General features: G+C 43.0%; 1 protein-coding gene across 2 annotated transcripts; it reads right to left on the bottom strand.

The window, feature by feature from the left end:
- Nucleotides 1–8,942: 8,942 nt before the first annotated feature.
- TEX36 (testis expressed 36) lies at nt 8,943–19,308 on the bottom strand. 2 transcript variants are annotated; one of them, XM_006188741.2, is made up of 4 exons: nt 18,965–19,308; nt 14,006–14,137; nt 13,042–13,122; nt 8,943–10,797 (listed from the first exon to the last, which is right to left on the bottom strand). In XM_006188741.2, exons 1-4 carry the CDS (start codon nt 19,013–19,015, stop codon nt 10,501–10,503), a joined length of 561 nt encoding a protein of 186 aa, XP_006188803.1. In that variant the 5' UTR covers nt 19,016–19,308; the 3' UTR covers nt 8,943–10,500. The 2 variants fall into 2 exon arrangements, with proteins under 2 accessions (XP_006188803.1, XP_032346578.1); XM_032490687.1 differs by lacking the exon at nt 18,965–19,308 and adding an exon at nt 15,605–16,121.
- Between the last annotated feature and the right edge of the window lie 1,588 nt (nt 19,309–20,896).

Here is a 20,896-nt window from a genome sequence, read left to right as displayed (position 1 = left end):
TCTTAGGTTGAAATCTTGGCTATTGCAAGGGGGCTGCTGCATTTCATTGACTGATGATCATCTAGATTGTGTGCATTTTGAGAAAGGATGAGCCTGCTGTTAATCACCAAATCAGGGGCTTGAAAAATAGTCATTGAATGTTGAGTAAATACATGAGGTGTTTGGGCATGTCTTAAACGTATTCCGATTGGTACCCATGGGAAGGTGGCCCAAAAGGAACAGGGCGATTGAGAGGATGGGAGGATGAGGCAGGGGTTGGGGCAGGGCCACATTAGGAATGAGCAGGGAGTCAGTCCTGATAGTTGGCCAACATATCTGCTTTAAGCAGAACTATCCTGGTTGACTGAAGACCCTAAAGTCTCAGATGGCTGTCTACCAGCAGAGCCAAATCCTTCCTTTAAAGCTCTAGAATGTCACAGATGTTAGGCATTGGTTTCGATACAAAATATGCTTTGGAGGAACAATAAGATTTCTCCCATGGGATTAAGTACCCAACCTCTTTTGGAACCACAATGACATTTGTTGGAGAAGGATGGGATACACCACTCATGACTGATAACAGTCATGGAAGCTTAGATGAAGGTTATAAACCCTAGGAGAATATTTAGGACAGTTTCAGTGTTTCTCTTTCAGGCTTAAGGGATAGATAGCAGTGGGTTCTTGGGCAGAAGACCACATCCCAATGTGGTCACTTGTAACCCTGTGAACAGCCGTATGGGACGAGGGTAGTGAGTGACATTAGTCTTTCTGCTGGGAACTAGAGTTTTCCACCACAAACGATGCAGCCTGGGTGAGGCCCAGCTGGAGGAGAAATCATGGTCCTTGCATCTGAACATTCTGATGTGCCTATTTGGGTGGGGGGGAGGGGTAGAAAGGAGAAAAATGTGATCTGCACTCCTGTGCCAATTTGGGAACATGCAGATCTGTTTGATTTTGATTGGGAGAGAGAATAAAGCATTTGAAGTTATTCTGGTTAGTCTGTGCAGAAATCACACGCTACACCTAACAAATTCAACAATTTCATAGAGCCGTCGTCAAGCGTGTGAGTTACGATTTTATTCATTCCGCTTGTTCAGTGAGTCAGGCTCTGACAGGGGGTTGATTTGTTGTTTAATATTTGGGGGGGATTATTTTGGTAGATCCGTTAACGTGTTTACTTAAATACTGTGTGGTAAATGAGATGTTTTCGTTTGTTGTGATAGGTACTTATAAAGGCAACGTACAGCACTTCACGCTTAACACAGCCCTGCCTGAGTCCTTAATGCGGAGCCGGGATTCTCACAAGGACTCCTCTGTCTGTTTGGGAAGTGCCAGCTTCGTTTCACCCAGAGAAAAGCAAGACTTGAGCAGGGCTGTCGAGCCCCGAAGCCCAGAACTGAGCTGGAGGGGGCCTTTCCCAATCGCTAGCTCCAGACACCACGCTAGGACTAAAGATTGTGGGCGGCAGCAAAAAGCTCAGAGGAGGAAATTTATTCTCCTTGCTTGTTTTATGGTTCTTAGGGTGTTACCATAACAGCATGGATTCTTCCCTGAACTCAGCGGAGCATATGGGAAGCCTATACTTAGCTTATCATTTCAAACCTTCCCTCCCCCACATCCATCTCCCCTCAAGGAGGTCTCAATATGGTACCAATGCTGTAGGTAAAAAAAAAAAAAGTTGAATTGAGTGAAGTGTCCATTCCCCCTGCCCCATAGGCCAGCAGTGATGTGTCCTGAGCTTTGACTGGAGGTTCAATTGACCACTAACATGCAAAGACAAAATCGTTCACAAAATGATTGTCTTATCAGTCACGGAAGGAGAAACATGGTCACCATATCTGAATCCAGTGTGGGGCCAGCAGAACAGAGATGGTTGTGGCCAAAGACAGCCACCAAATAGGCAAAACAAAAAAAGGCAGAAGACAATCTTTAAAATTAGCCATAAATGGCAAAAGAGACCAAATGAGAATGTGCTTCTCCGCTAAAAAACAGGCAGCGTCTAAGAGTTGGTCTCGTATAGGAAATCATCTGGTCTTCTAGCAGTGGTGTCTAAGGGTCTTTAGATCTGGTGTTTGCAAGTATAAATTAGAAAGTCAGCAGTTAAGCACATGCCTGCGACACCCACAGGAAGTAACCGGAGCTTCCTGGTTTTGTTCTGGGATGGATACTAGGTCGCATCACAAAACGCTATTACCAAGCTGTCAACTGTTCTTTTAATGTCTAAGTCATTTCTAGGATGGCACAAGTCCAAGTCTAATTCACCGAAACAGAAGAAATCTATAAACACCTGCATGTAATTGATTAGTAAGTTGGGGCTTCTTTAACTGGCTGTTCAGTCCTCTATTCAAAGCAACACACTAAAACAAAGAACCAGCAACAGCAAGTCGTTGACATTTTGCCAAGTTATTATTTTTGTAAAGGGGGTTATTATATTTGGGGCGTTAACCCTGGATTCCCCAAGACCTACCCCTCCATTAAAGTTCTATATCCTTTTGTTCTTAATTCACTGGACTGAGAACTGCGAGGTCATTGGACAGCATTGTTTATTTTTTTACGTAAAAAACAATTACGTGAAAAAGGACTGGTGCCAAGGGCACGTTATCTAATTTGGGCTTCTGTAGATGGTAAATATACTCTTTAACCCCAGAGAGTAGGGACTGATCTTCCCCCATCTCCATGTACCTGCAGATTTGGTTCTATATACCTTTTTGGTGATTTTTTGAATTTCATGTCAGAGCTGGGGTCACTCTTGTTGGAGAGTGTTGGTGTTTGAGCAGAGAAAGATGAGGCAAGACAGAAGTTCAGCAGGTGAGGGTTTACGAAGAGACTTTGGGAGAAGAAAAGGAAAGAGAAAGAAATGTACCTGATGAAGAGTGGCACTGAATTGAACTTCAGGGAGTCAGACTGTGATTTGCAAAGAACTCACCCCAGAGCTAGAGTCACATAACCCTGTGCGCAGAGATAGAAACTTGAGAGTCAGTTACAGTGCAATCCCCAAAAGATTCTCAAGCGTTTGATTATTTTGAAAGTCTGGATCAGGGACCCAAGAAGGAGGATTGCACATCAGAAACAGCTCATGTCGTAAAATCTGCCTGTTAATAGAATCTGGCCTTCTATTAAAACAGATCAAAACAAAAACAAAGCATCTCTTTGAAACTGGGAACAAGAGGGATTACAGTTTCCCTCAAAAAAGGAACAGTAGATGGGAACCCCCACAATTACTAATTTAAGATGTATAAAGTGTCACTGGGCAGTCTATCTAGAGACGGGGCCGAGGTGAGCCCAACCCTCCCTCTTAGTCGGGAAGTCACGGCCGTAACTTCAAAACCAACACAGAGAGTCTGGGATATTTGGTTTGCCAAATAACATGTTGTTTTCAGGGTAAGAAATTGTTATTCACGCCACTGCCCAGAAGTAAAATCGTATTTAACAAAATAGAAGCCAGCGTCTAAGGGTTTAAAAATTTCTCCCGCCATTGTGATCAGCATCTGCTGAGCCTGCCCTCCACACATGTCACGTGTGCGGCGCACAGAGCGGTGCTTGAAACGTAGCTGAGAGCTGGGACCATCCTCCAGGGGAGGGCTGTGGCAGATTTCAGTGTTGGAAGACAACTCTGAGGATGTCCGTTCCCAACCCTTTCCTGAAGTGTGGGCGACACTGTCAGGTGGCTCACAGATGCAGCATTAAATTGGATTGGCTTACACACTGAGAAAGTTGTTTCTTTTTCTATTCTATTTTAAACCTTCTGTTTGAGTAGAGAAGAAAGCCTTGGGTTTGGTAATAGTGTGTCTAACACCTCTGACACTTACTAACATCCCTTTTCAACAATCCGAGGGAAGGCTTCAGACAAGGAGTCTTGAAAAAGCAATGTTTGGGTGGAATTTAGTCACATTGGATTGGGTTTTCTCCCCCACTGCATTTACTTTTAGGTTACTTTATTTATGACTAGTGACCCTGATTTTCTAAGAGATTGCAGGCAGGAGCAGAGTGTGCATGTCGGGGGTGCTGCAGACGTGGGCGCTGCTCCAGGGGTGCGAGGGTGGAGGCAGCAGATTTGGGAAGAGGCAGCACCTGGGGCACTGGATGGATTTGTTTATAGAGATTTTCTGCCAGAGGTGGTCCTCATCACATTCTTTGTACCAAGCAGTGAGCTGGATCCAAGTCTGTGCCAAAGCAAAAGGATTGAGAATATGTGGTCACCTGGGCCAGGGGTCAGGTGATGGCAATGGATGAACTGGGAATCCTTTCCCTGAAGCAGAGCTGGTGGCCACATGCTGGGTGGTACGTCCTGTCTCCCACCCACCCTCACACCAACAGTGTAAGAAGAACATATATGTGCTCACGTAAAACCAAAACTCACTAAATGTTTGCACTGTGCTAGAAAATCAGACAGACATACTGATACCCAAGGAAACAAAATGGTAAAAAACCAAGATATTGGAAGAGGGAGAGTGTAGCTCAAGTGATAAGAGCACATGCTTAGCATGCATAGAGTCCTGGGTTCAATCCCCCGTACCGCCTCTAAAAATAAATAAATAGACCTAATTACCTACACACACAAAAAATAAGATATTGGAATAAGTATAATTATTTTCAGACAGAGTTGAACATTACATCCAGAAATAAGAGACAGAGAGAGACCTTGGAAATTAAAAATGTTGTTTGGTTATAGAAAAAGCTCAATGCTTTGACTAAATAGTTAAATGGGTCACTGAAGAGCCAGTGGTAACCTGGAAGACAAAGGTGAGGGATTCTCCCCGAACCCAGTACAAATAGACAAGCAGATAGAAAATATAAAGGAATACCGGAGGGTCCAGGAAGATAGGCCCAGGTATTTCCATATCCATCTAAGAAGCATTCTAGAAGGAAAAGGAGTAAATGGAAGAGAGGAAATGAAGAAAATTTTCTGTTAAAAAAAAACCCTCAAAACCGTAAAATTAAAAATAAAACCCCAAGGATCCTGAAAGTGAAACATCCCACCCAATTTCCAAGTGTACATATCATGTGAATGTTAGACTTGACTAGCCAGTCAACAAGCTAAGTATAATCCAAATAGAACTTTGTAGCCAGCAAAGGAGATAGAAACACACACAGGCACACAGACACACAGACACACAAGTAGCGCTTGTAAAACTAGTAAAATCTGAAGTTCTGTGGATCGTACCACTATCAATCTGCTGGTTGTGATATTGGCAGTAGGAAGAATTTTAAGATGATCCCATTGACTCTCACTCTTGTGTAATCCCCTGCCTTTAAGTGTGGGCAGAACCTGTGAATATAACGCAATTTCATTCCCATAATTATTTTAAGTTATACGGAAAAGGGGGTTTTCCATTTTGAATTAAGGCCCCAAGCCAATTGACCTTAAGATGTGGAGATTGCCTTTCAGCCACGTGGTTGCAGAGCACAAGCCCTCATCAAACCCTGAACCTGCCCCACCTTGATCTTGGACTTCTCCAGAATTGCGAGACATAAATGTTGTTAATAAGCAAGCAAAAAAAAAAAAAAGATATGGAGATCATCCTTGGTGGGTCAGGTTTAGTCATGTGATACCTTAAAAAAGGGACTGGACTCTTGCTGGTGAGAGAGATCACGAGATGCGAGAGGAACTCCATCACTGGCTTTGGAGCTGGAGGAGACAATATGGCAAGGAAAGCAGCAATACCTGGAAGCTAAGAATGGCCCCTGGCTGACGGCCAGCAAGGGGGCAGGGATCTCAGTCCTACAGCCGCAAGGAAACTGAATTCTGCCACAACCACATAGGCTTGAAATAGGACCCTTGAAATAGGTGAGAGTGCAGGACAGTCAACCCTTGGTTTTAGCCTGTGAGACTCTGAACAGAGAACTCAGCCGCATGTGCCCAGGCTCCTAACCTACAGAACAGGGACTTAGTAAATGGGTGTTGTTTTAAGCCACCACATTTACTGGTAATTTGCTACAGAGCAATAGGAAACTAATACACTGTTCACTGTAGCTATGCCAGATGCCATCATCAGGGACAAGTGGGGGAAGGAGACACAGACTGTCTCTTTTCTATTTTCTATTACAAATTTTTTATGGATCTACAATTACTTCAAAATTAAAAGTTTGTTTTTTCAAAAAAGGTTTAAAAAACAGAAATTGCACATTCTTTTCAAATACATGCCAGTTTCCAAAAGGGACCACGTGTTATGCCACAAGGACATTTTAAATTTTTCAGAAATCATACAGGTCTTAATCCCTGACCACAATGCAGAAATTAATCAATTAATAAAACATGGGCAATAAAAAACAACAACAAAATATAAATTAAAAAATACACTTCTTAATGATTCTTGGATTAAAAAAGAAGACAAATGACAGGCTACTTCAAAACGAGCGATAATGGGAGGCCCACGATGTAGCCACAAAGTCGCATTTGAAAGGAATAGTTTTGCCTACATTTACAAGAAGACAAGAAAGGCTGCAAAGAACTGAGTTATGCTTTCACCTCAAGAAGCTAGAAAAAAAATCAAAGTAAGCCCAAGAATGGAATTAGTAAACATGAAAGCATAAATTATCAAGATCAAAAGCTAACAGCAACAAAATATAGATGTGGTGAACAGAGCAAAGACAGGTGAGCAGCATTCAACATGTTGAAAGGACAGGACTTAACCTTAAAGCATTACAGAGAATATATTAAAACACCAAAAATTTAAAAATCCGTATAAAACAGATGTCTTCCTCTAAAAATAAAAATGTCCAAGACTAGAGAAAAAAAGAAATAGAAGCATCTTGCAGGCCGAATTCCATAAAATATATTGAAAGGATGTTCAAGGATCTGTGCCTGAAAACAACGGCAGGTCCAGGAGATTTTATGGCAAATTCTATAGACATTTGCAATTTATATAAACAGTGTCAGAGCATAGTAAAAACAGATTTAAAAATCCTAAACTATTTGCATATCAAATCTTGGATTTATCAGAATAATACATCATAACCAACAAGAATTGGTCCTAAGAAAGCTAAAAGAGCTCAACACTAGAAAATCCATTAATATAGGTTACTACATTAATGGTTTAATATAGAAATTTATGATTATCTCAACAAATGCCAAAATATCATTTGCTATAAAGTCACCTCATACGTTAACAGAACTACAAAACTCAACTTACCTAATAATCTCAAAGGAGGCACTAAGCAAGGCATGAAATCCAGAAGCCATTAAACAACAGTCATACATTTTACTGCATTAAAATACATGCAGGGCCAAAATACAGTATACACCACAACCCAGTGCAAGGTGTTAACAAGAGAAACTGGGTGGGCAGGGATCCAGGGGAGAGTGGCTATATAGGAATTGTCTGCTTTCCATGCCATTTTTTTGTAAACCTAAAACTGCTCTAAGAAATAAAGTCTAATAACTTTAAAAATTCATATATGTATATATAGATGTAAATCTACATTATGTCTCTATATATGTCTGTATATTAACAAACAGTAACAAAAAACAACAAACTACACAAAACACTGGCAACACATCTTTCTCATATTGTTGCAGAAAAAACGGCTCGGTGTTTCAGCTCACTTGTAACAGCAACCTGGATCCGGGCGAGAGACCAGGCAGCACTCAGAGAGTTGGGGAACTCAGGTTTACTACGCCAGCAGACCCAAAAGATCTAAAACTTAAAGCTGTGGACCCCGTCTGTAGGTTTACACAGGCCTTTTATAGGCTGCCAGTTTTACACTTTGCAACATCATATGCAAATAAAGTACAACAGAAGTTGACCAACCAGGAACAAGCTCTGTAGAAATAGACCAATCAGAAGTGAGCTCCATGCAAATGAAGTACTACAAATGGACCAATCAGAAGTTAGGGGAGTGGACCGATCAGAAGTGGGAGTAAAAACCAATCAGAAGTGAGAGTAATAACCAATCAGAAGTGAGCTCAGGGAACCAATAGAATTCTACGTGTAAGTTAGCCGCTTCAGAGGCAAAAAGTGAGATAAAGGACTCTCGGCCAGGGAACCCGACGGTGCTGGGAGGAGAGCAGCGGCCCTCCCTAGGGGTCTTGCTGGTGTTTTTATGGGGCTTCCCGCCTCAATATCTTGTTAGTAAAACCTGTGAGCTGGAGCGTGGTCTCTTAGAAAATTCGACAGTGTGAATGAAAATTTAAACTCCAAATACTCTGTAGTTGAACAAATGTATTTTTATGAGTTTCACATACAGAAATACTCATAGATGAATGCAAATATTTATCTGTAAATGGTTTTATTCCAGATTATGTTCAGTAGGGAAAAACTGAAAACTGCCTAAATGGCCATCAAAAGATTACAGGGACAATGACACTGCGGTGTAGTGAAACACCAGGCAGCCATGTTTGTGAAGAAGAAATAGATATGGAAGTACTGATACGAAATGACGTAGACACAGGTGTAGCTGGCAGTCTGGTGGCAGCCAGCAGCAGGGGCACGGATCCGCTGGTGGTTGCTGAGGGGTGTGTGTGTGAGAGAGAGGCAGCGACAGCAACTAAGCACAGCCTACCTCGAGAAGGATGCACGGGAAAAAATGTCCACAGCGCCGCACTAGGGGAGGGAGTGGGGGCTGGAAGTAAGGGGTGTGAGGGGAATTCCTTTTCACTGTTCATTTTTATTTTCTTTGAAAATTTTCTCATGTACGTGTACTTTAAAAAAAATCTTAGTGGGGAAAAAACAGGAAACTAAAAATATAAGAGAACGTTCTTAACTGGATAAAGGTTTTCTATTTCAAACCTACAATAGTCAGACTTCAGAGTGACACATTAGAAGCAGCCCCATTAAATTCAGACATAAAATAAGGATATGTGCCACCTATGCTAATATTCAAACTGTATATATAAATACTAGTATAAATATTAGAAATGATATAATGATCACTTTCACAAATGTTACAATTATCTACCTAGAAAATCCAAAAGAATCAACTGAAAAATTAACTAGAACTATATTTTTATTTTATTAGAATAATTTTTATTTATTACAAGATGTTTATCAAGGCAGTCAAATAAATACAGGATTCGCATACAGTAATCAATAGCTTTTTTATGCATCAGGCAAAACCAACCTAAAAATATAACCTAAAACACATACACTCAAAATAGGCACATTTCAAAATATACAGAAATAAACATAGAAAAGAAGCATACACGTATGTGAATAAAATTATAAAACTACTGAAAAACATAAAATAAGATTTGAATAAATGGGTATAAATATAAATAAATGGTATAAAGATGTCAATTCTCCTATAAATTAGTATCTAAATTCAGGGATATCCCTATCAAATTGCCAATGGATTTACTTGACAAGTTTATTCTAAAATTCACCCATAGGAAAAATATCTAAATAGAAACAAGAAAATTTTAGTATAGAATGATGGTGATGCTGCTTAGTTTAAAAAAGGGTAATATGAATGGCCACCAAGTGGGAAAAGACGATTTTCACTAATAATCAGAGAAACACAAAACAACAAAATTGTAAGATACCACTTTTTTGTCCTTAAATCTAAAAGATAATTTGAGCCGGAGGGCCAGGGGGTGGTGAAGACCCAGAAACTCAAAGATACTGTTGGTAGTGGTTTAATTGGTCCAGTCTTTTTCAAAGATAATTTGGCAGCATTTATTAAAAGTCTATGCATACTGTCCAGTCCAGCATTAACAAGGTAAGTTTCAGAGATTCTCCCGAGTGCAGGTGGACATGCACCCAAAGGTTGATCATGCATGTTCGTGCAGCACCAGCTCTGACTGCCGAAGATTAGAAACAATTCAAATGCTCATTAATAAGATAGTTTTTTTAAAATATGGTACATCCATATTAGGGAATACAGTGTAGTCGTTTAAAAAACAAACCAATCTATTCACACTGATACTGCAAGAACTCCAAGATACATTATGTACTTCAAGAATATTACACTACGTACTGTGTAACATAATGTACGTTCAAAAATATTATGTAGTTATGCCCATGTATATGATTGTAAATGCACAGAGTAAAAGCAAATGGTTAGCTTACTTCTGGGGACAGGACAAGGATTAGAGATGTGCTGAAATCAAAGGGGACTCCTGCTTCCTCTGTTTTGTTTGAAATTTCAAAATGAAAATGTAGGCATAGATTAATTATATAATTTCTTAGCTCTCCCGAAAGTTAATGTGGCAATTAAAAATTGTATTTAAACACATTTTCATTTAAAACACATCCATTTAAAATGTGTGTGTCTTCACACATCTTTATTTCATAAAGGAGTTGAATTTTTTCAACTTTATTAAAATGATAAAAATATTTTAAAGGTGAAGACTGGTAACATTATCTGTTGCCTTTCTGGTTTCTCAATATAAGGACTTTAATCTCTATGTTGTCACTGCAAGAAAACTTCACCTCAGCGTTAAGGCACATGTGGTCTATAATCTCTAATTTTAAACAAATCTTATGTCAAATCTGATGTAGTGCTGGATCGGAAAACACATACTTTTAGAATGTCCGATGAAATAACAATATTGCAAAACTCATCAAGAATCTTCTGGCAAGATTAGGGCTCCAGTGGAGAATTGGCCTTTTTGTTCATCATGAACCTTACTTTTGGATTCTTTTTCAAAAACTCCATATAACTTTGCTGGGGAATAAATTTAAAAGTGTTCCATATCTCATTATAACGTCTTGGAAAGCGTCTGAAAATTGGGACCACCACAGCTTCCCGATAGACATAGGATATCTGGTTATTTGAAAAGCCATCGAGACAAGATGGAACATAGTCACATGCCCAAAGATTGAAATTTCTTGAAATGTGTTGCCTTTTTTCTGGGGAGACCTTCTTACGTCCCAGGCCCTGGAGAAGGATCACAAGAAGATTAGGAGAAAAATGTTCAAGGTTACACAGTCCAGAGGTCTTTAGCAAAACCAGCTCTGTGACATCCTATGTTTAAATGCACAGTATGACCACCCTTTACCAGAGGTACCCTTTACCAACCTGTTGAGGGCTGTAAATTGACACCCACAACATCCTGGTTCTCACAGCCTTCCACTCCACACCAAAGGCACTGGGCTTCTAGAGACATGGAGGGCAGAACCAGAGAGACCCCAGCCTGGACTCTCAGAGACCCCAAGTAGGTTCTCTGCAACCAAGTGGTTCGTCAGCATATCTGTCCCACACCACATCCCCAGTGCCCTATGGGATACATGGTTCTTACTCCGAGAGGTCCAAAGATTCTTTCCCATCTTAGAGGACTCCCAGTGAAGGGAGCAGCACCTTTGGGTCTCATCCCACAGGAAACATAAAATGAAGTAGCAGAAATGAAACACCCCAAAATTATTATAACAACATGAATGTGTTAAATTCTCATATAAACAATGACTATTGGATTTTTTTAGAAATCGTGTTCTATTCTAATAATAATAAAAAACAAATCCAAAACAAAATGACTACAAAGTATCAAGTCAAAGGAATGGAACATGATATAAGGGGGAAATGTTAATAAAAAAAAATAATAGTGGCAAAACTAATATCACAATGTAGAATCCATGGCTAGAAGTATTAACGCATATGAAGAGGGCTACTTCATATCGATAGGTAGCAAAGGCCATCAAGAAAATAAAATAGTCATGAATTTTTGTGCAGAAAGGTGTGGTATTAAACTATATCAGGCAGAAAAAAAAATTATAGAAACTCAAGAATAATCTTAGGAGGAGAAATTGGCAGCTAAGGACAAATATTAAGAAAAGGATATGAAGGATTTAAATAACATAATTAACAATCCTGAATTAATAAATATAAAGAACTTTGTAACCAACGGGTGGGGAATACATATTCTTTGTAAACACCCATGAAATTTTAATTTTATATAATTCTGTATTATTTGAAATTTTTATAGGACACATTTACTTCAGCAATTTAGAAAAACATTTTAAACATTCTATTTAGAGAAGCAGGCAGAGTGGATATTCTGCTTCTTTATTCAACACTCTGCAGAGGCCAAATTTTTTTTGGTTAAACCATTTCAATTTAGCCTAGATACTGTCTCCTGGAAGAAAAGGTAACTTTAGGCAAATTGTTTAACTTTGTCGGCTGTCAGTTTCCTCACCTCCAAATTGGGGATAATAAGAGTAATTGGCCAGGAGGATTGTGGTGAGGATTAAATGGGATAATATGAGGTGCTAGCATACAGCAAATGCTTAATAAATGGTGGCTATTATTAACATTATCACTGTCATCATTGACTTTCAGGTTTGGTAAAGATTCTCAGGGGTCACCTGATACAACCCTCTACCTAAAATACATTAATCCTGTGCTGTCCAGTTTGATGGTCCCTAGCCACATGGGCTATTGGACACTTAAAATGTGCATCTTCCAAACTGAGATGTACCATGAGTGTAAAATACAAACTGGATTTTAAAAACTTAGTTTGGGGAATGTAAAATATCTTCTTAATAACTTTTGATTGATTATAGGTAGAATTGATAGTTTGGGGAATTATTGGATTAAATAAAATATATTAAAATTAATTTTACCAGTTTCTTATTTTTACTAATGTGGCCATCAGGAAATTTAGAATTACATATAATCTATCTCGCAGTCTATTTCCATTGCACAGTTCTGTGCTCACCACCACTAACAACTGCTCCAATGATGGGGGAATCACCAGGTCTAGCGAAAAGACTATTACAGTTATTCAGAAGTCCTTCTTTATACCATGTAAGCTCCCTGTCCTTTGGACTCCTCCTTGTGGGTCCTGGCTCTGCCATCCAGAGACACACACAGGCAATCCCTTCTTCCCATGACAGATCTTCCTAAGAAAGCTCACAAATGAGACCGTTTACGGGAAGGTACTTTGAGAAGCATGACGTGCATGAAAACATACGCCAGAGGAAGACGGGTGGGTGCAGACTTTGAAAGCTGCGTGGGACTTTGAGAACGTCATGCTCCCCCCCCACCCCCCTGGCAACCTCCTGTGAGGCTTTAATTTTGACCTTGTTCCAATTTTGAGGTCAGTCCTCTCTCTTCAACATGTCAGAGAAAACCAAGAACCCTGACGTCCCTCTTCATTTCATTAGCAAGTTGGAGAGAAATACTCACGGAGTCAAAATAGTATCCAGAGTTCTGAAAGCTGTGCCGATTGTCATGCACGGAGAAGGGGAAGTTGTTACTTACTGCTTGCTGGAAAAGAGTGAGGGGAGAGGGAAAGACACACATCAGAACTGCAGTGTGTTTCCAGAACCCGCCTACAGTGGCATGGAGGGAAGATGGAGGAGGCAAAGTCACCTCCCAGGAAGAATGAAACCCATCGGCCGTTTGCTGGAGCAAACAGCATGGGGGTGAGGTCGCAGGCTTGCCCGTCAGCTCAACGCTTTGAAACTCAGCCTTACGGCCAACTTGCTGAAAATCATAAAAATTCTCTTTGAAGCACCTTATCGGAGGCAAGGCAAGGAAAGCTTATAGGCATGGAATTGAAAGCTGGAGAGGAAATTCAAGGCCATCTTCTTCATCCTGTAAGGATCCTGGAAGACCAGAGCACTGGCCCAGGGGGCCCAAGTGTGAAGTCAATACCTCCTTCCCCCTCAGCCACTTCATGCCCCAAAAGTTGCTCATGAACTGGCCAGGAAGGTAGAATGTGCGTGTTAAGAACTTTGTCCATAGACTGGGCCAGGTGGAGAGGGGTATAGCTCAGTCGTAGAGCATATGCTTAGCATGCACAAGGTCCTGGGTTCAGTCCCCAGTACCTCCACTGAATAAATAAATAAATAAAACCCCTACCCCCCCCCAAATTTAAAAATAAAAAGGAATTTTAAAAAGAAAGAAAGCTTTGCCCATAGAGGAGCCTTAATTTTATTGTCCGGACCAGGATGTAGTTTCCTCTAGAGAGTATTTGGGGTTGTCATAGTGACCAGTTATGAGGTGGACATGCCACCAGAATTTAGGAATCCAGGGAGGGTAAGTGAGCAGTTCCCTCCAAGGAAGAGCTGTCTGGCCAGAAGTGCCAGCAGTCCCAACCCGTGAGGAGCCACAGGGCATGTGGCTGTGGCCAGTGCTCTGGACTCACCTTCTCCCGGACTTTGTAGATTGGTGGTAGCTTCCCCTCCACTTGCCGAGACAAACGTGGACTCTGCGGCTCTTTTAACATAGTACATGTGATGGATTCTGGTGTCTTTTGCACGAGTCCAATGTGAGGGAACTGGAAAACAGCACACGACCTGATTAAAACCAGACACATCTGAATCTCCAAGCCAAGTATCAGGGCTTCCTCTGTAAAGTGATTAAAATGCAATTTGGGTGTTTCTGGCATGCAATGGAAATGGCATAATTTTTGTAATTTTCAAGTGTTCTTTCCAAGACAAAAAATATTGTAATGGCCCAAGGCCATCGGTGCTGGTTGTTTCAAGTTACGGGGGCCACCCTGCTGCTTGGAGCCTGGAAATATTCCCTCTGTCTCTGTGGAGGGTGTGGCCCTGTGGGAGTGAGCTGCTGTGCTCTGAGGAGTCAGAAGTGTGTTACTTGAGATCCTCCTTCTGGTCAGGGAGCTCCCCACACTTGGGGTCAAGGATTCAACCCATGTTCAAAGGGATGAGCCAACCTCCTGCAGGTATGAGGTGGACCTCAGGACGCAGGGAAGGTGAGGAGAGAAGGGTCACAGTGAGTCTCCACTGCGAATGCAGAAATGGTAGGGGTCGGAAGGTCACTGGGGTTCCTGGGGGTGGGCTGGGGGGTGGGCTTTAGCATCTCCCTATGAACAGAAGGAAACAGGACTGGGCCAAGGGAGGCAGTCCCAGCAAAGGCCTCGACCAGCCCCACAGTGAGCCCTAGACATGCGGTGTGCTCTCAGAGTTGTCCTGAGCTGGAGGGAAGGACTGGTCCTCTGTATGCCTTCATCTATCAGTCACTGGGTAGAAGAGGAAGGTGGGGGGCCCAGGAAGAGGGGGTGACCTTGCAGAGTCAGCTCTTTCCAGCCAGGGAATACCCAGGACTGGACCTCCCAGGCCACACTCTCGGCAGCTGTGGGAAGGACTCCACTCCCGAAGGGGCATGTGGGCGGCCTTGGTGGCCACTGTAGCTCACCCCCCAATTTTATTTCAATGGCACCTCTTAAAAGCCACTCCAAAAAAGTAGGCTTTGAAGCAGGGATCCCTAGAAGAGGGATATGAATGGGAACTAAAATACACACAGAAGGCAATACCCCATCACGTGGTGAAAATTCCTACAGGAGGAGGAAGGATAATGGGGGTGGAGGGGTCACAGACAGCAGATTCAAAGGCCCTGAGTCCAATTCTAGCTCTCTCTCCTACAAGGTGGACCTTCTGCAAGAGACTTAATTTTTCCAGGCCCCAGTTTCTTTATCTGCAAAATGGGAATAATAATACCTACCTGATAGGGTAGATGTGATTAAAAGCAGAAGCACATGCACCCAGAGAGTGTTCGGTAGCTGTTAGCAGGTTCATTGTTGCTCACAGCTGTCCCCTCCCTTGTCCCTAAACCCACTGCCATCACCCCCAGGCTAGACTTCTTTCCTCCCCTTCGACATTATTAATGATACTGGCCAACATTGCTGTTCTCTCCTATTCCTTCTCAAGTCATAATATAACTGTATATCCAGGTGGCTTTTGTTTAATTCATGCACAAGAGTATGTTTCTGTATGCTATTTACAGCAAAAGGTGGAGAGATGATGTCATTGACGTGGTGTACTTGGGGCATTGCCGGCAGAGCAAAAAGAAGCAATGGACTAGATGACACTTAGCAACGGAGTGATCCTTTAAACGCCATGCTGAGAGGAAAGAAGAAACAGAATGAGATCTGTAATCCAACCCCATTTATGCAAATAAATGACCCCCCCACACAAGACAACAATGCGTAATTCACCAGAACGCATCTGAGTCAGAGAACTCTCATTGAACACACGCGAACGGCGGCCGGTGGGGCGAGGAGAGTAGGAACGGAACAGCCACGCCAGCCAACACACTGTCGTGCGGCCGGGCTCCTCCACGGAGCAGCAGGAACCTGGCGACAGGGACACCTCGGAGGAAGGCATCAGAGAAGGAGGAAGACCTTTTTTCCATTCGTTTAAATGATTTTTAAACCAAGGGCATCTATTCCATTGTCTTGTTTTCCACAACGGAAATAACTGTATTTGTCTCTGATCAGAGTTGTAACACCTACTCATGGTTTAAAATAGTTCAAACAAGAAAGAAAAACATAAGGAAGGAAAGAAAATGCCCAGGAATCCCACCACTCTTTCCCCTTAACTCTTTGTCATGCGTCCCTATGCAACTGCACACTCGTATGTGTGCAAAATTTTGCATAATTGGATCATTGTAAATGTGATTTTTGAAAAGTTATGAGTATCTTTTTATTTAACAGTAACTTTCAGTTACTCCCTCCTCCCCCTTCTTGACACCCCCACTGCCACCCCAGGTAACAGTAAGAACAAGCGAGCTTTCACATGATCCTTTACAAACACCTGTACGTGCAGTGGGGATTTATACGGCTTTACAAAAACTGGACCATAGGCTACATAGCATTCTGCACCTTGCTTTTCTTACTTTACAATAGACCCTAGGAAATTTTCAAAGTCAACCTGTACATTCCTAATTCATCCTGTATTATATTTTTAAACATTTTAGAACAATTTTCAAGTAAGTATAAATAATCCAAAGGGCCTCCAGACTCAGAACCTTCCCCTTTTTCCTTCCTCTAATCTGATTTTCCAAGCTGGAAAATCAGGCCGGGGTTGGGGAGTTGTTCTAACATCAGGATGGATCCCTCTCACAAACTAAAAGACAACGGGCTTGAGTTCATTTGTATTCTGCAAGTCTGTGGACTAAATCACTGTTAAAAAATGGCTCCAGCATTTTAATTTCACTCTTTTAAAATATATATTTAATGGCTATAACATGATAGCTGTGAAATAAACCCTTCTGTTAGATATTGTAACCGTGAAATACAGCTTTTTAACTAGTTGGCGGTGAAATTTTTGCTGCCTTCAATCACTGAATGACTGAAATATTAAATAGGAAGGTGAGATTGTGTGCAGAGAGCCTTTCCTCCCTGGCAACAGCCAGATTACAACCAGCAAGGTCAACTGCAAAATGACTGTCACCTTCAATGTGGCAATTACCGTCTCCCAAATGGGCTGCTGCTGACGCAAAGCCAACAATTTCTTTAATTTTCCCAACTCGTCTACCAGTGACTTTGAGAAACTTCATGTCAGCACGATTCTTTTTATGCTCTTAGGAGCTGGCAGCCAAAAGGACCCACAGCAGAGGCTCGAGTTGGACTTTGGGGAGATAAAACCTCTCTGCCTAAACGGGATCCTGGTACATTCCTAAGGTCCCAATAGGAGATGCAGTGTCCTTTCTCGATTTCTTTCTTATAACTCAACCCCGACTTTGTCTGGGGTGGCCATGTGGCTGGTTAAAAAACACCCCCCAAACTCCCTTTGGGCTCACATGACCCACTGAGATGAAAGCAGAAGTCTGTGGGCGGGGCTCCTGGGAAAGCTGTTGTTTTTCCCAGAAAAAGGGGCAGACTTAGCTGACAGGGGCCTTCTGGCCTTCTGGCCTTTGACCTTCCCCTCATTTACCTGCCTGAGTTGAGCCCTGCACTAAGGATAACAGAACAGAAGGCTGGAAAGAACCTGGGCCTCTAATGATGCCCTAGAGCATCTGTACCAGCCCTGAAATGCCTCCTTCTGGACTGATTGTTACTTGAGACACACCGACCCCTGTCTGGTTAAGGCACTGCAGTCAGCTTTCCATAATATCCAGTCAAACACAATCCTAACTGATATCACAGGTGATAAAAAGAGGAGAAGCTACTTAGCCCTAGAAGCTTATGCTTGTCTCTTCCTGACCAATGAGTGTTACGTAGTTTACACTATTTTCCATTTTACTTTGGCTGCCGGGAAACTCAGAGTCAAATCTGATGTCCAGATAGCCACTGTGTAGGCCAGATGGCCTGTATAGCTACGTCATATATTTTCCCAGTCTCAGCCTCTTATTCTAAAGTATATTTAAACTGGTTCTGACTTTTTATCTTTTTATACTTTTCTATTTTTGTGAATATCTTCCATACATTACTTTAAATCTTTGTGGAATGGAGCAGGGTATACAAGAAGGGTACATCAGTGTAAATATATGTCCCTTGGAATCTGCAGGGGATTGATTCCAGGCCCCCCGTCCCACCTTGCAGGTACCAAAATCCATGGATGCTCTGGTTCCTTAGTTGCCCTTCGGTATCTGTAGGTTCTGCAAGGTGGACACATATACATATACTACACATTATCTATGTAATAGTTAGCAAGTACTGAGTGGTTACTATGTTTCCATGCATTATGCTAAGCACATTATGCTATGTCCCCACCATGGCCCTCTAACCATGGCCCTCTATATTACACTCTCATCTAACAGATGATGAAACCGAGGTTTAGAAAGACTGAGCTGCTTAGCCAAGGTCCTGCCCAGGTGGGTACAGTCAGGTTTTTAAAGTCTTCAGACTCAAATTTTCCAAGTTGTTTTTCCATTTTTCTTTTCTTTTCAAACAAACAACAACAAAAACATTTTTTAAATCTATGTATTGCTTTCCTTAAAAAGATTAGCACCACAGTTTTCTTTGACATAATCAGTAAATTAAAAAAGGAAAGATACCAGCCCCATGGAGTTCCTATTCTAGGAAGGGGAGACAAACACACATGAAATAATAAATTACAGAGTATGTCAGAAGATAGATGTCACAGAAAAAAAAAACAAAGTAGAGCACACGGCAATGACTGCTGAGTGGACATTCACAAGGTGTCAGTGTGCTGAGCGTTTTATACAGATTTATTTCATGTAATCCTCGCTAAAGTACCATGAGATTCCCATTTCACAGATGAAGGAACTGAGGCCGGGTGAAGTGATCTGTCAGAAGTCACACTATGATACGTAGCAGAAGCGGGATGTGGACTCAGCTCTGTGCCCTGGCCACACCCACGTGGCCTGAGAAGGGCAGCAGGTGGGGTATCTTTCTTACCCATCTTCCATCCTTGTCTAACGGTGGGTTGAAGCGTCTCCCTTTGGCCATTTTCGGCAGGAAGCTGAAGGCGGCTGAGGTTGGCTCCCTTACCTCTCTGTGGCCTCATCAGCTTGAGCTCTGGGAAGCCAGCCCTCCTTGTTCCTGATCCTTCATTCTCAGCCTCTCCCTGGAAGGGAAGTCCGGGAGTGGTCCCTGTTGTCATAGAATCAGAGCCCACCCATCACAATGGGGGAGGACCGCGGGTCTTCCAAGCCCCCTGAAGGCTCCTTGGAGCCACCGTGCCTCAGTGTATGAGCCATCGGGTCCCAGCTGAGGATGTCCCATCAAAAGGTCAGACGGGTGTGGACAAGACAGTCTTGAGATAATGGCAAACTTCCTATATCCTCTAAGTCCTTGAACTGATGGTTTTTGACTTGAATGTCCCCGTGGTGACCATGAGGTTTTCAGAGAAGTAAGCTGAGTCTGCCTTGCCTGAAGCAGTGGCTCGGCACCAGGCCAGGACCCCGGCCTCCCCAGTGTGCTCCTTTCACGGCTGCCTCCGTGTCCCGGCTCAGACTCCCCCACTGTGCGCCCACCTCCCTGCACAACCCCGAGGCCACGACAAAGCAATCATCATGAGTAATTCTCAAATGCCAGGTGCTGTGCTAAACACTTACACGTGTTTTTATTTTTTCTCCATGACAACCTTTGGTATCTGCAAATGAGGAAACAGGGTCATGTACCCAGTGGCAGGGACAGCTCCAGAGCTCGCCAGCCTTTCCGAGGGCCCCCTGGCCTCCCCCAAGCTGCAGAGGTGGCTCCCGAAAGCCGGCCTTTCTCTCTGGGACTGGACACTCAAGTCCTGCCTCACTGCTCCTCAGTAACGTGGCTTCTGCTTCTCTGTCTTTTTTCTCCTTCCTTTCATTCTGTATCTTGACGATCCTCTTGGCGACTCCCGGTGAGAACAGCCACAGGGGAATCTGTCCAGCTCTCTTTTGCTAAGAAATTGTGTCCTCGTGTCCTTCCCCTAATCATCGACCGGGTGGTCCTAACAAGAGCTGTCGTGTTAGTGATGTGGGGGTCTCCTCCGGGCGGGGCTGACGGTCCAGAGAGGGGGCTCCTGGATGTGATGCCTGAGGTGGACCGTCCTCCTACAACCATGGGGCCAGAGTCTCGCGCTGAGGAGGGAGGAGGAAAAGATGCTGGGCAGCCTCTTTGAGTGCCCGGGAGCCGCCGTACCAGCTCTAGACAGACAACCCTGACGTGCGGGGAAAACGAAGCCTGTCTGGGGGTCTGCTGCCGGCTGAGCGCCCCTCGGAGATGAGGCTTCTTCCCGCCTCTCACTCTGCAGCTTCTCGGGCTCATGGTGTGCTCTTGTCATGGGCTCAGCTGCTTCCTCCCAAGGAAAGGTCTTTGTAGCTGCCCTGCAACACTTCGTCTTGTGAGCCAGAATTTGGTCACATGGTCACACTTGGATGTCAGGGAGGCTACAAAACAGACTTTGTCCTGGTGGGGTCATGGTCCAGTCCAAGGCTCTATCACCATGAAAGAGACGGAGCATCAAGGGCAGCCGAAGTCTCTGCTCCCCACCCCCAGCCCCGGCCCCTCGACGGCTGTAAAATACTCTGTCAGCAGGATTTCCCTGAATTCTAGGAAGACGAGCAGAAGAGGATGTACTGTCTACTTCTCAGCACTGGGGTGACAAAGGAGGCAGACCCATAGAAGTGCTTTGTAAACCGTAAAGTACTTTGCAAAAATGAGGGAGGTGACACGTATGAGAAACACTTCATTTACGAAGCACTTTCATAGTCACTGTTTCACTCTTACAACAAACCTGAGAGTGGGCTGGTTATTTTCCTTTTGTATCCCCCCTCCCCCACAGTTCCGGTCCTTTCTCCCCCCATCCCCACCTGGTTTGGCGCCCTGGACACTGGTCTATGAAGACCACAC

This window comes from Camelus ferus, chromosome 11, assembly GCF_009834535.1.
Source record: "Camelus ferus isolate YT-003-E chromosome 11, BCGSAC_Cfer_1.0, whole genome shotgun sequence".
NCBI lineage: Eukaryota > Metazoa > Chordata > Mammalia > Artiodactyla > Camelidae > Camelus > Camelus ferus.
Note: the sequence above shows the minus strand (reverse complement) of the source record. Positions and strands in the feature narration are given on the sequence as shown.

Coding starts and splice junctions, on each gene's coding strand:
- TEX36 (XM_006188741.2), bottom strand. CDS start 19,015: ATGGCCAAAGGGAGACGCTTCAACCCACCGTTAGACAAGGATGGAAGA. Junction 14,138..18,964: donor TAGACAAGGATGGAAGATGG/GTAAGAAAGATA, acceptor GCTGTTTTCCAG/TTCCCTCACATTGGACTCGT. Junction 13,123..14,005: donor TCTACAAAGTCCGGGAGAAG/GTGAGTCCAGAG, acceptor ACTCTTTTCCAG/CAAGCAGTAAGTAACAACTT.